The following is a 14,369-nucleotide window of genomic DNA, read 5'->3' as shown; positions in this document are numbered from 1 at the left end:
GACATGTCCCCACCACGAAAAGTGTCTGCATGCAAGCGCAACATCCATCACCAATTACTATGCGACACATCTATCAACCAATTGTCGGTGTCACCGGAACAAGACTGATTGAGAAAGGGCAGAGATTTCAGTAACCTCTGCAAGCATGTTTGCAAGCTTGTATGAAACGAAACAGGGGTATTGCAAGTGACTCAAGGTTCGGTGAGACCCAAACTCAGTGGCCTCATAACATCGACAGCCCAACAACACCAGCAAAAAGAAACACATTCTCTCTCATTCAGATGCTTCATGGACAAAAGAAAGGGTCTGGCCGGGGATTGAACCCGGGACCTCTCGCAAGCTATGCTGTAGGGTTTTCCCTAAGCGAGAATCATACCACTAGACCACCAGACCGAGTCACTCACGTGATGCTTGTTGCTGAAGGGAAATGAGCAAGCAGAGCTCATGTACAGACAGTGGGAATGGCCGAGAGAGAAAGCTGGTCTTTTGAGGTTTTAAGTGAGTGAAGTGAGTGATGCAAGTTTGAATGAAGGTTAAGTCAAAGTTTGGGGTTTGGCAGGTGAAACGGGATGAAGCGGGAGAGCAGAAATGTTCTCGCTTGCTTGTCTGTAGGGTAATCCTGGTATGCAGTTTGTCAGTGAGGACGAGCGTTTGTCGCCTGCATAATTAAATGACGATACACATATAAACCAATGAACTAATTCTTTTCGTTTCTATCCTGGCTGTGGATTAAAAAGAGCTGTCGAGTTTATTGAGCTGTCATGACAGCTCAATGGTTCGTAACGCTGTCGGCAACATAATTGCATTGTCCATAACATATCTACTGAGTTACAGAATCGACAAACTTAACCAACCCACATTGAACGAACCCGTGATTTATTTACCTATTTTCTTTTGAAAGTAAACGTTAAGGCTTTTGCCTGCGACAAAATTTCACTATCAATTATCCGAGTACGCACAATCAAACCGTGCATACGGCGTTGTAATGTTTGCCGGATGCGATCTATCCATCAAGGTCACCAGATTGCGAGAGCACAACACATGAGGCAACCAGACGAAACAAAATCACATTGAAGCTGAATTGAACCAGGTATTTGCAGTTGAATTGTAATGATGCCTCCTCAAGCATAATAAAACGTAGTGCAGACTGTGCACTTACACCCGTGGCTCAGATGCACCATATCCTCCATCGATACCACAGAGACATTTCCCAATTCATTTCAGCCATTTAGATCAGCAAAAACAAAGACAAACTTCTTTTTCCGGCCAACCAACTTCCCCATATTCGCCAATCTCTAACCCGGCACTTGATCAAAAACTGCCGTCTCTGGATCCGAGGCCTGCAAGCGATCCCTCCATCGTGGACCAGGCCATGTGGAAATCGTACGATGTGTGGAGATGCACCCTGAAAGGGTGGTCACGTGAGAGCGATCCCTCTGATGAACTTTTTTGCGATTTCTGCCATCAATAAGAGTGTTTAAAAATTATTTTAAATCTATTTGTCATTTCAGAAGCACTGGCGTTTCATATGAGGTACTATGCTTCATGCTGTGCGAGAATACGTGTCGGTGTGTTGCTCCTCCGTCACTCAACACCTTGAAGGCCCAGACCGTCATCGAGGTGCGGTCGAGCCAAGCCGTGGTCCCTGTTACGGCAACTTGTAGGGCTGAAGAGAGTAATATCCCTGCATATCAGGCACTTCCGGCACGCTACTGATATGTTTAAAAGGTGGACGTTGCCCCTTGATTGAACCTCTCGTCATGTCACTGGTCTGTCCTTGGATCATCAGTCATGAACACAGTACGTGAATCAGTAAGGTAAGTTAAATTTCTTCTATCAACGCCATGCTCTTCCATTATTTCTTGTCAACAAGGTTGTAAATCTTTTGGATGTCGGCCAACACAGACTCAAAGTCAATCTTAAGATCCTTGAGAAGTCCATCCTTGAAACCAAACACCCATCCGTGGACAATGGGATACTTGTTCTCGTGCCACGACTGCTGGACATCAGCAGACTTGATGACGTTGCGGCACTGCTCGACGACATTCAGCTCGACCAAGCGGTCGTAGCGGGCGCTCTCGTCCTCGATCGCGTCGAGCTCCTTCTCGTGGAGGCGGTACACGTCGCGGATGTTGCGAAGCCACGGGTTCAGCAGGCCGAGGTCCTGGGGGGTCATAGCCGCCTTGACACCTCCGCAGCCGTAGTGACCACAGACGATGATGTGCTTGACGCCGAGGTGCTTGACGGCGTAGTTGATGACGCCCATGGCGTTGAGGTCAGTGTTGCACACGAGGTTGGCGATGTTGCGGTGGATAAATGCCTCGCCGGGCTCAAGGCCGCAGATCTGCTCGGCGGGGATGCGGGAGTCGGCGCATCCGATCCAGAGGTACTCTGGTGACTGTCCCGCGGCGAGGTTCTTGAAGAAGTCGGGGTTGACCTTGGCCTTGTTCTCGGCCCAGGCGCGGTTGTTGTGGAAGAGCCGGTCGTGGCTCTGCTGGAGATACTTTGTGATGTCCTTTTCGGCCATTGTGCGCCACTCTGGTTTTGGAGCAGGTATTGGGTCTTGCGTGGAGGATGAAGAAGAGAAACGGGGTTTGAAGCTGGTGAGTATGGAGCGATAGGCAAGACGTTGAGATGATGAGGATAAAGATAAAGATGTGAGGGAGGAGGAGGAGGAGCGGAGAGAAAAGGAAGGGAGCCGAGAGGAAAACATTAGAGGCATCCACAACGAGCGCGGTTGCAGCTGCAGGCAGTGTGAGTGAATATGGTGCGATAATGGGAGGGATGGGATGTGACAGCGACCGACGGGTTCAACGGACAAGGATAAAAACGGGCAAGACTGCAGCAAACCACCTGCAGTAGATCCAATCCTTGGTTACACGTTGGGGACACACTCGGTGCTACTGTCAGTGAAAAAGTAGCCTAAAGTTAGGGTACTGCCGTAGGTATTAGAGAGCTTCGCTGGAAATTCGGACGGAGAGATGCCGAAGGATAAGAAATTTTGGGGATGACGACGTAATTTGTTGAGCAGCCCTTTTTTCGTTTCTTTTTTTCTTGGTCGAGTCAATCACTTTAAGCTCAAATTGGTTGGGCGATTGGCGATAGCTTTGATAACAGCCGAGATCAAGATTTCGGTCGCCGGGCCGTGCGTAGCCGTGCAAGCACCGGCAGTTGACGAGACTTTTCCGAGCATGTCCGTGAGTCATTCTATTTTATTCTTCTCTATAATTTGACTGTGAATAGTAGATTGTGATGGTTGTGACTCAATTGAAAGATTGAAACCCGGAACCCGGGGATCATCAGCTCTGCCGAACCCCACGTCACAAACTCAATTTGTATTGGTCACCTGGAAACAAAACAAAACGTCATATCGCCGAATTGCCGGGATCTCGGAGATGTTCATCTCATAACCCCACGTTTTGGTCTCAACACCAGATAATTAGAGATATCGCTTCACGATGTAGATGAATTGGGTTCTATGCATTCTAAATAGAATTGCTTTCGTGGGAACAGAAGACAGTCTTGGCTGCAATGTAAAGGAAACGCCAACCTGAGACATGATGACAACACCGACAAACAAATGCATCTGCCGTGACATGTGTGCCATGTGAAGAAGAATAACATATCCACCAAGGCATTGCATATTGTCTGGCCCCTTATCGAACCTCTTCTCCCAATCATCAGCCTCAAACCTCAATGGAAAGCGTTTTGGTCCTCCAAATGCCTCTTCTCGCCCACCTCAGTATGCCTACCCTTGTGCTGACGCGGATCCGGATCATAGTGCTGAGCCTTGACGACACCTTTCCCCGTGTTCTCTTGGCTTGGTTGCTGTAAGAAAACACATAAGACTGTCCACTGTTCCGTTTTATGGTGATATGAAGGTGCTACAAAGTCCGAGATGGCATAGTCAAGGGGCTTTGTGTCTACGTTGTGCGAGGGCTGAATGGGTAAGCCGGTCGGAAAGTCACTTCTGAGCAGCTCAACCAAGTACTTAAAGCTGTCCTGAGTTAACTCTTTATGATCCTCAATTTGCCGTAAGCATTTGTGCGCTAATTGGTCCTGTTTCAAAGACTCCTGAGTCTTGAGGGATCGCTAGGTGGCCTCTTGGTGCCGCGAATTTGTATCCTCAGTGACTGTATTGTGGTAAGATGAGTATAGAATTGATCTTCAGCTTCCAATGGAATATACATCGGTGTCTGTGAGAATAAAGATTTAGCAAATGTAATCGAAGAACTTGCGTTTCCCATGAGAAACGATGCTACGTCTGAGTAGGTCTAAGCTGAGCATATATAAACATGGTTAACACGAAAGAACTCACAAATACTCAAGAATTTGGCAGTTTCCGAAGGGTAACAGCAAACATCAGCACCCAGCCGTTAAAAGAGGGCTGTTTTGATCACGGATTGATAGATGGAGAGGACGCTAAGGCAGACTGCCGCGACTACATGGTAGAGCTCTAAGGATTCTGTTCTATGCTATCTGTGACTGATAGGTCAACTTGAATTGTTCGTGGTGAATGTTGGCTTCAATATATGCTTACTGCACAGGTGGTGGAGGAGCGTTTCCGCCATGCGCTAATGCAACAATGATGGATGCTTCTGAAAGTGGAGGTGAAGTGAGAAGCCCGATGTCTTAGTTAGTTACAAATATGGGATTAACTAGAGAAAGTCTGGTCGTTGGAAGAGTACCGTTAGCCGTTTGCTGTTGCAGTAGCAGGTACCTGGTCTCTTCACTTACAAGAATATTCTCGCAAGTTAACATGGTACTTCATATTTGAACGAAGTACCCGTTGGTTTTCCAGCTTATAAGGCGTTTGGTAATTCATCTGTCGCTTGTCTCTATTGGTGGTCTAGTAAGCTCAGACTAATTCTCTCTTCACCGCGAAAATAAACCGATGCAATGTAGCGTGCAATGCCGCGCAGCATGTAAGTGGCCGTGCCTGAACGTGCAGAATCTTGAGACGTGGCTTGTGAGAGGCGGATACATGGGTAGGCCATTACACTAACAGCGTGAGAGTGAAAATAACGGTCAAGTTGGCGGGTGAGACACGACTCCTCGCTTACTGTGAGGTTAACGTCAATAACAAAGTGATGTGATTGCATCTGGATTCAACAGACACTGGAGGAACTTATAAAGAGATGAAGTAAAAAAGGTCTCTGGGATAAGGTAATGGGATTGGGTGATCCGGCAAACAAGCCGACGCAAGGGGGTTCTGTTAAGTCGCAGGAATTTGAATCAAGAGAAAAGAGGAATGACCTATGTGGCTGTGGAATGCCTAATATTAATTTATACGTGCAGAAAGACCAAAAGCCTGATATAGCGTCTTTTTACAGTAAATTAGCAGAATGCGACAAATCTAGAGGTTCTTTAATACGACAAGAAGGGATGGGATAGTCTGATTACTGCTGTACTTAAATGTGTGAAGTTCCGTTGCGAAATGTTAAAGTGACTTCGTCTAGCTCTCTCGTGTTTTGAGGGAAAATTACAAGAAATCATGAAGAGTCAAACAATACTCGCGACAGCCTTGGGGGCCGGTGGTGTTCTCTCGCGGGCAGACCATGGAGCTATGAAGTTGGATACATGGTGCGTTACGTACTTGTCTACCTACCTTGTTCCTGTAGTAAGTCCTGGTCAATCAACGGGAGCATCTAGCTCAGTACCTGTGACACGTAAGTGACCCTAACTAGGCATCCCAGAGCGTGAAACTGACTGTGTAACAGAAATAGAGTCCCAGAGCACCGTGGAGATTGAACCAACGCAAGCCCAATCTGGTTCAGAAACAGTGTCGTTTGATTCAACTACCGGAACTCTGACCGATCTAATCACCACATCATCCGGGTCCATCGTGAGCAGCGATGCCCTCACCACCTCAACAGGCATAATCGAACCACCAGGCCGCTCAGTAATCTTCCTCATCTCCGCGCCCAACACCCGCAAACGCCAAAACACAGACAAGGGTTTCGTCGGGAATGACAACCCATCAATATGCACCTTTGCTCAAAGCTTCAACCTAGCAGAAGAGCAGCTCTTCATAAGTGGCGTACCGTTCTTCTACGATGGCGAAGACTATAAAGAGCTTGCTGTCGGCCCTGCGCCTCCGGCAGGTGCTGTTACGAGGCTCTTTGGAACGACTGGACGGGCGCTGCAGGTGGATCTGCCTGGTATCACAGCAGGATTTTGTCAGGCGAGCGATGGGAGGATTTACGTTACTTTTACGAGTGGACCGGTTGGGTGTGAGGTTGTGACCTTGGAGGTGTATGATGGTAAGTTAGTTTGTGAAGTTGATGTGAGATTGGTCCTAACTAAGGAATAGAGAGACAGTGTCAGAATGGGAGACTCGTTGGTCTCGACACGACTACGAGCGCGACTGAGACCGCGACTTCCGAGGCCATCAGCCCTGAAAGTGTTACCAGTGTCGAAAGTTCTGCGACAACAGAGACCATTGCATTGAGTTCTGATAGCATCGCTGCATCAAGCAGTATTTCTCAGACCCAATCTGTCGGGCCAGTTTCACAAACAACTGAGCCCGAAGCATCTACAGCCGCATCGGAAGTCTCCACACTTTCTCCAGCCTCATCTTCTGCTCTCGAGGAAACCACCACTGAAGAGGTATTCCCAACCAGTGCGCCTTCGCCCATAAGCACATCTTCTGAGGTAGAAGACTCAACTTCAATGGAGCCATCATCACAGGCTTCATCAGAGACAACAGAGGCTGCTGAAAGTAGCTCTGAGGAGAGTACCTCAGCTGCCGCACCTGAAACTACCACTGAAGCTGGACAGCCCTCTACAGAGACCACTACGGAGGTGGAAGAGGTCACCTCTAACGAAACGGTTGTTGAGAGCGAGACCACAACCGCTGAGTCTACAGCTACGGAGGAAGATACAACGACTGCCGTTCTTACTACTGAAGCTGGGCAGCCCTCTACAGAGACCACTACGGAGGTGGAAGAGATCACCTCTAACGAAACGGTTGTTGAGAGCGAGACTACGACCGCTGAGCCTGCAACTACGGCAGAAGATACAACGACTGCCGTTCTTACTACTGAAGAGAGCTCGACTGAAGCTGCAACTGCTGAAGAGACAACCACAGAAGACATTACAACCATAGAGTCAACAATCGACCCAACGACAACAACTTCCGCAGCCCCCCCACCACCTCCCCCCTAGATAAACGGCTACATATCGTGCGACGAGTGCAGAAAGCTTCGTAGACTGCATTGAAGCATGCTCCTTGTACAATAGGTGCGCGGGGATAGAGTTCTTGAAGAGCTTGGGATCTGTACTTTGTTCAATACTTCGTCCGCGTCGTCTCCTAGTTCCTACTGATTACGACATTGCACTTGTGCAGCCTTAGGAGGGATGATTGACGGGGGTGGTGAGCGTTGGATTGTGGGGTTGATTGACAGGGGTTACTCTTACTGCTGTGCTTTGTGAACACTAGATCTTTATCTGCTTTGGTCTTTAATTCTGCTACGACTACATATCAATTCGATATACCTATACTATTATCTAATTACTCTTTCTTGAACTATCCCCTAATTAGGCCCCAATGTTGAAGTGATTACCAAGCGACGAGCCGCGCGGTTCATCGCCAAACCCTCCGATTCGACTAACCCATGATGGACTGAAACTCCGCTACCAAAAGTCCGCCCGCTTATTCCTTATTAATCCACAAACAGTCCAACATAGAATCTATGATGTCGACCGATCGCCCGAAATATCCGTAATGATATACTTGCTCTCTCTTTCCTTCTTTCCTTTCCTTTGTTCATACCCTCTCTTGTACCGGATAGCGAGTATCTCCCCCGAGTATAGCTGATGACCACACCATAACCATGCCGTCAGCACAACCCTCCCACGATGCTACCCCCCGACGTCCCGATGTCAGCTACGGCTCCTTTCCGTCTGACACTCCCCCCCGACCCTCAAAGCCAACACAACCGTCCACGCGTGCCCTCGCTCCCGACCTCCTCCGCGGCCTTCTAATGCTCCTCATGGCAATGGACCACATGGCCCTCGCCCTAAACACCTGGTCCCACGGCACAGGCCGCGAGACAGAAATGGATGGCGTGCCCATCAAGCGCTGGAACCGCACGCCCGCCTACATAATCCGAACATTAACACACCTCTGCGCACCAGGGTTCACTATGTTACTTGGCATAGGCGTGGTGTACCTCGGACGATCGCGGAAGAAGCTGGGCTGGTCGCGCGGTCGTATTGCGCGGTACTTTCTCATAAGGGCTTTTGTCCTCACGGCTGTGAATGTGGTATTGGGGTGGGTTATCACGGTGGGAAAAGTGTGGTTTATGAATTTTGTGCTGTTTTCTTTGGCGGTGGATTATTTGCTTGCGGGATTGCTGTGGGTTGCTATGGACTTTACGGAGCCTTGGCTTGCGAAGCGTATTCCGAGGAAAGCTACTGATGAGAGTGAAGCGCTGCTTGGGGGAAGTGAATCTTTGGATTTTGGAGAGACTGTTTCTTGGCATGTTCACAATGCGCTGCTTGCGGTGTTGGGTGTGGTGACGATATGGTGGAATATCTGGCTCTCACCTACACACGGCCACTGCACCGTCAACGACCATTCATCTTCCCTAACAATTCTCTCAGCTGGCCAGCCTGCACCAGTTGATAGTCCCGCTATATCTCATAATCCCTGGTTCGGAGTCTGGTTCTGGACTACCTTGACAGACCGAGTTCAGTCAGTGTTTCCGCCTATGGCTTGGGTATCATTCGCGATCCTAGGACTATTATACGCACGCATCGACGTCGCACGAACATGGAACTCTCGTGTCGCAGCACTATGCAACACCGCCGCTGGAATATTCTTCCTCATAATATTTGTCCTCACGCGCGTGTTACACTTTGGAAATCTCTCCGAAGGCTGCCTCCAAACACCCGATCACATCGCACATCCCGACAAGAACCAATACCTCGTCTCAGTCCAGTCCTTCTTCTACATAATGAAGTATCCCCCCGACGTCGCATTCTGGGCCTTCACTCTCGCCGGAAACCTATTCCTTCTCGCAATCTTCGGTGGAATTCCTGCTAGTGTTGCTAAGCGCTTCACAATGTTGTTGGACTTTGGTAGAGCAGCGTTGTTCTTCTACCTTGCGCATTTGTTCTTTGTCTTTATCTTTGGTGGAGTCATGGTTGATTGGTTTGGTCATGAGACTGAGAACCATGGACAGATGGATCCGGACTCGACGCGAGGTATTGACAATGTTTTTGCGTACCTTGCTATTTGGGGGTTGTCGATGTTGCTGCTGTGGCCTTTGGTGAGGTGGTATGGTAGGTTCAAGGCCACCAAGCCAGCTGACTCTATTTGGAGGTTCTTCTAAACACTGTATAATTATTGTTGTAAAAATATGATAGACTTTGTATAAAACGAGTTGAAGATCAACTTATTATAACTAAGCGAATGAATGCCCTTCAGCTCCTTCATTTACGAATCTCATGAACTTACCTCGTCATGCCCAACGAATCTACCTATCGGACAGAAACTTATGAATCCCTCGAAGGATCCCCCTGCTCCGTCCCGACTCTTCACGCTCATCGCTTCGACTCGATCTATCACTTACATCCTCACGCGTCTCAGCGCTCCTCGATCTCCGCGACCGAGATCGACGCGATCGCTGACCATGATCCTTGTAATGCGTAATATCATCTCTCAAACTCCTCAAACTCTTGCCAAAGTGCTTAAGATTGTATAAATCCCTGATGAGTTGCTCGACCCCATCTTGCGTCAGAAGCGCCTCCGTCTGATCACGAGGAGCATGGATGTTTTCCTGGATCGTCTTGACAAGCTCGAGATGCCTGTCTCTATCATCCGTTAAACCCTTGAGCTTTCTCTTGTTCGCATCGACGTTTATTCTTTTGTCTTTTCCGTACTGGATCTTGTCTGTTTCAACCTTGATGAGCTGGTCGTAATACTTTTCAGTTGCATCATTGAAGGCATTGGCAGAATGTTCTCTCAGATACGCGACAAACTGCGCCGTCGCCTTTCGTAACTGTCTCTGTTCACTTCTATACTCCTTCTCAAGCTGCCGAACTCGCTCTATACCCTCTTGTCGTAGAGCCACATCGCTTGCATTATATCTGAGGCGTCTCTCAACGTCTTTATCCTTGACTCTGACCTTGCTTTCTGTCAGTTCATAAAAGAAATGCATGTGCTCCTGCCAACTATGCCTGCAACTTTTACAACTCTTGTCTTTGGTCTCCTTGAAAGCCTTGCATTTGATGAGTTCCGGATGGCCCACGCACTCTTCGGTGACACCTGGTAGTCTGCAACCTTCGTGGCAAATTGACCTGTAGAATGGGACAACCTCGCCGTTGGAATTGGACTTGAACTCGCAGCAATGCTTGTTCTTGCAGACAGTCCGAGGCTTTTCGAGCTTTGTAGGCACAACCTTGATCCTTTCCAGATGAAGTTTCTTTCGTAGTTCATCCCCCGTCAGGCGCGTGTCCTTCAGCTCTGCCATCTTTTCTTCCAGAAGGTTCAAGTTCTTTCTGATCTCCTGAGAAACCTCAACCATGGGAATCATCAAATGACCAAGGGCTTCGCGTGCGTCTTCCATAATGAGCGTTTGCCTGATCTCATGTGGTTTGAGGTTATCTATATAGGACAGTAGTCTCAGAGTTTCTGCCCTCGATCTATCCCAGCTTTCGCGAGAACTTCTCTCGTCTTGGCCTCGAACACCTTGAAAGTATGCAGCCAGGTAATGAAAGCTTTTTGCATCAAAGCTGTATGCATTTGCGCGACTGACTGTCAGGTCAACAGTTGTGTTATTTTTCAGGAAGTTTTGGAGCGGCCCGAGAGCATCTCCTGGAGCATAGTTGGAGATGAGGGTATGCGTGAATCCAAAGACGACGTTTGCAACAGCACTGCGATGAAGATGGGACAATAGCTCCTCAAAACAGAAATGGATTGTGGCTGTCAGGCGTGCTTCGTTGGTCTTGACTAGGATCAAGATCCCATGAAGCTCTTCATATCTTTTCAGAGTGTTCATGATGTCCTTGATGTTCTTACTGTCTATTTCCGGGCCTCGGGTGTCGCCGATACCTGGGGTATCGATGATGCGGTATTTGATACCATGATATGTCACCCTGTAGACTGATGTCCTCTGTGTTGCAGAATCACCGTTGGTGCCGTCGTGTTCGTCATCCCCAGAACCAACGCGGATCGTCCGGTTCTGAAGTTCCTGGTCTGGGTCGGATGTGTTCCAGTGACTGACTGCAAAGGAACACGGGACCTTGTACTCTAGTTGCCGGGCTGATTTCGCCTCATCAAAACTCTCAAACGTCAAGAAATTGACAAAGGAGTTGATAAATGTTGACTTGCCAACCCCAGTCTGTCCCAGAACCAGGATATTGCGACACTCAGGGTGCTTTGATCTCGTCAAAAGTCGATGAAGTTCATCCGAGTGGTATCGATCGAAGCCGCGTCCGTGACTATCACTATTGCATTTGAAGTCCCATGAGCTGTAATCGGCTGAACCACAGTCGCAGTAGATGCAGTTGGTCGTTGGCCCAAATTCTAGAGGAGTGTTGCAAGTGGCGCAGGCCCATTCACGACTCAAGTGAGGGTCGCAAGATTGACCAGGACAGGGAACCCTGACTAGACGGAGCGGAGCCGGTCTCCGTCCATCAAAATCCATCTCGCCCTGATCACAACGCGCGATACACCTTTGTGGCTGTTGCCGGTGCTCTGCTTGCCTGGTAGGAAGTCTTCGTTCTGCTGACCTATCCCGATACTCCGAAACCTCAATCACTGGCTTCGGCATTGTTCGTATTGGACCAAAGATCGGGGCCTCCAAATCTCTATACTCAGAGGGAGCATCGCAGTCGACTATAAACACCTGGTTCTGATTTTGCGGGTTGTGAAGAAACTCCCTAAGAGTTGTGCACTGCTCATTCCACGCAGTTGAACTCTTGAGCACAGCATTGTTGAAGATAAAATGATATGGAGGAGGATCGTGAGACAGCGTGCTTTCATTGATGCAAGCACCGTTGAAACCGATATATGTCGCTCCACTGTTGAGACATTGCTCGATGAATCTGAGCTTGTCGCTTTGCTGACCAGCGATCATAGAAATCTTCCCGGGAGATGATTCGTGGACATTGCATAGCTGCTGGAGACGATTCTCATCCACTATACCATCTCTGAACCCTAGTACAACCCTTTGGAGAATCATCTGGAAGTCCTTCCGGGAGTTTTCAAGCCGCGTAATTGCTGTATCGACTTCTTCAATGTGGTCCCTTGCAAGATATTGTTCCCGACCAACCAGCGAGTGTCTGTACTCCTCGAGTTTCTCCTTACAAGTATTCCAATCATCAAGAAGAACAAATAAAGGATCAATATTGGTGACAGCTCTCAGGGGATGGTGAGGTCCCGGAAGAGCCCTCCTGCCAGGCATGAGATGATGGAGCATGTGTATGGGAAGTAAAGTATACTCTATTGGGTACCCTGCGCTGCCAGTAGTGTGCATAATTTGCTGCGGACCTGTTTGCACGAACCTGCACATCACAGGAAGTGTCTCTTTGTAAATGCCATAATCGCGTTGGATATCAGTATAGAGTATGAACTCATAGTCGAGTTCAAGTCGATGGCTCAGCGAATCGTCGCTGCAGTCTACAAAGTAGATGGACCTGGCAATATCGTCAAGCTCATGCAAGTCTTTCTGAAAAGCAACTTCTAGGGCCGCTCGTTGACTTGCATCGTCTATGCGATGCTCCATTGTCATGATGCTTTGTAGCCCCCATCGGATACCGGTGACCACGTGGGTACTGTGACGATCAGCCGGGAGGAAGAATCCAGAGGCCATTCCGCTTCGCAAAGCACTCTGGTGGAGATTAAGAACATCTTCATAGGTGTTGAAGAAACTCCGGTTAATGCCATAGAGGATATCGCCGTCCAATGTGCTGTCTTTCAGAAAGTTGGCAGATCCTTTGAGGTCGATCAAACCGGATAGAATGCTTGCTGCGAGGTTGCCATCGATGCGCATTGCGTTGAATCGACTTGCATGATCGGAACCTTGGTGTATTCCACTCTGGCGCTGACGAGAGGGTTGGCAAGAACTTCGCAAGACGGTTCCTTGTGGTGGATTTGGCGGCAAGATAGAAGACGGAAGGAATTGGTCAACTCTTGCGTCGTAAAGAGTACCGATGGCGACCTGTTGGCCAAGTGCAGGTCTGACAATTTCTGCCATGTTGTCTCAAATAAAGACAAATGAGGGTTCGGGTAAGTCTCTTTGCAGTGGAAGATTTTGGGAGAGCTTGCAGGCTTGAAGAAGACCTCGCACCGTTCCCTTAGCAGCATAAATACCTCAATGAGGTCAAGTTATCTGGCGAACCGGCCCGCCAACAATCTCCCCTCAGATGACTCTGCCCAAGGACGAAACGCCTAAGGACTGTTGCGTGCAACACGACTACTGGAAGCCTGCTTGTCGGAAGGATACACCAAGTTCACTGCCACAACACTGGACGTTGCACCACGACTGGTGTTTGTCACCGAGAAAAGGCCTTGACGCAGGCTCCCAGTATAGGAGGCCGCTATTAGATGCTTAGCCATCAAGGCAAGAGGCTCAAGACCGACTTGGCAAGGCTCTTCACATTCTCAAGTAACGTTGAGGTCGACAGCATACGGGTTGAAAGGCATTACACGGCGGTCCATTTTTGAGATTGTGACAGAGGGCCATGACTCACGAGTGCCTGTTTCAACGACGTGTAGTCAATGTACCGGCATCTGGGGGGTCGTTGGAGATTGATGGCATGTTGCAGGTGACACCCCAGTAGGCAGTCGTAGAAGCCTCTAGGCTGTCCTGCGAAATTCTGTTTGTGTCAATTGAGGTAGCAGCATGGCTAGATGACTCTGTGACAACTCCATTGCCCTGAGAGGCGGTGACAAATACCTTGCAGAGCTTCTGTCCCATAACATCGCATCACACCTAACAACAAGGAACTACTTTGTGACCTCGCGGGCTTTGTAAGTATTGAGGGGTGGAACGTGCCGGGCCAGTTTGAGTAGATACACGAGAATCTAATAATAGTCTGATGTGTAAGTAGGAGTGACTGCCTTTTGCTGGTTGCACGTTAAACACAGACCAAGAGCTGCGATAGAGTCCAGTTCCCCCAGGACACAGGCGCTGAAGGTTCTCAAAGTCACCGAACAATTTGGCGCTCTTCGTCTGGGTGAGTACCTGCCTGGGCGGTCAAGTCGTTACCCAAGAAAGATGAACTTGAGTTCCAGTTCATTTCGAGGGATCATCAAGTGCCCAATATCCAAGAGGCCTCATCATCGCCTGTGGATCCGACAATCAGGTGGACATTTTTCAACGAACCTAACGCTACGATCTCTTCATCATGACGGGAGG

At 48.8% G+C, this 14,369-nt stretch overlaps 4 protein-coding genes across 4 annotated transcripts; 2 read left to right on the top strand and 2 right to left on the bottom strand.

Moving 5' to 3' along the window:
- Positions 1-1,855: 1,855 nt before the first annotated feature.
- On the bottom strand, positions 1,856-2,527 carry FTJAE_2366 (carbonic anhydrase; the record flags this gene model as incomplete). Its single annotated transcript, XM_037348553.1, has 1 exon — positions 1,856-2,527. One exon carries the CDS (start codon positions 2,525-2,527, stop codon positions 1,856-1,858), a length of 672 nt encoding a protein of 223 aa, XP_037210618.1.
- A 2,967-nt stretch (positions 2,528-5,494) lies between these two features.
- On the top strand, positions 5,495-7,167 carry FTJAE_2365 (uncharacterized protein; the record flags this gene model as incomplete). The annotated part of the gene is made up of 3 exons (XM_037348552.1): positions 5,495-5,669; positions 5,721-6,263; positions 6,314-7,167. The coding sequence occupies 3 exons, from the start codon at positions 5,495-5,497 to the stop codon at positions 7,165-7,167; spliced, it is 1,572 nt and encodes a 523-aa protein (XP_037210617.1).
- A 668-nt stretch (positions 7,168-7,835) lies between these two features.
- On the top strand, positions 7,836-9,338 carry FTJAE_2364 (uncharacterized protein; the record flags this gene model as incomplete). The annotated part of the gene is made up of 1 exon (XM_037348551.1): positions 7,836-9,338. The coding sequence occupies one exon, from the start codon at positions 7,836-7,838 to the stop codon at positions 9,336-9,338; it is 1,503 nt and encodes a 500-aa protein (XP_037210616.1).
- Positions 9,339-9,482: 144 nt separating this feature from the next.
- FTJAE_2363 (uncharacterized protein) lies at positions 9,483-13,205 on the bottom strand (the record flags this gene model as incomplete). Its single annotated transcript, XM_037348550.1, has 1 exon — positions 9,483-13,205. One exon carries the CDS (start codon positions 13,203-13,205, stop codon positions 9,483-9,485), a length of 3,723 nt encoding a protein of 1,240 aa, XP_037210615.1.
- Between the last annotated feature and the right edge of the window lie 1,164 nt (positions 13,206-14,369).

The sequence above is a fragment of the Fusarium tjaetaba genome (assembly GCF_013396195.1).
Source record: "Fusarium tjaetaba strain NRRL 66243 chromosome Unknown NRRL66243_c0000041, whole genome shotgun sequence".
Classification (NCBI taxonomy): Eukaryota; Fungi; Ascomycota; class Sordariomycetes; order Hypocreales; family Nectriaceae; genus Fusarium; species Fusarium tjaetaba.
This window is presented reverse-complemented; position numbering and strand designations above follow the sequence as displayed.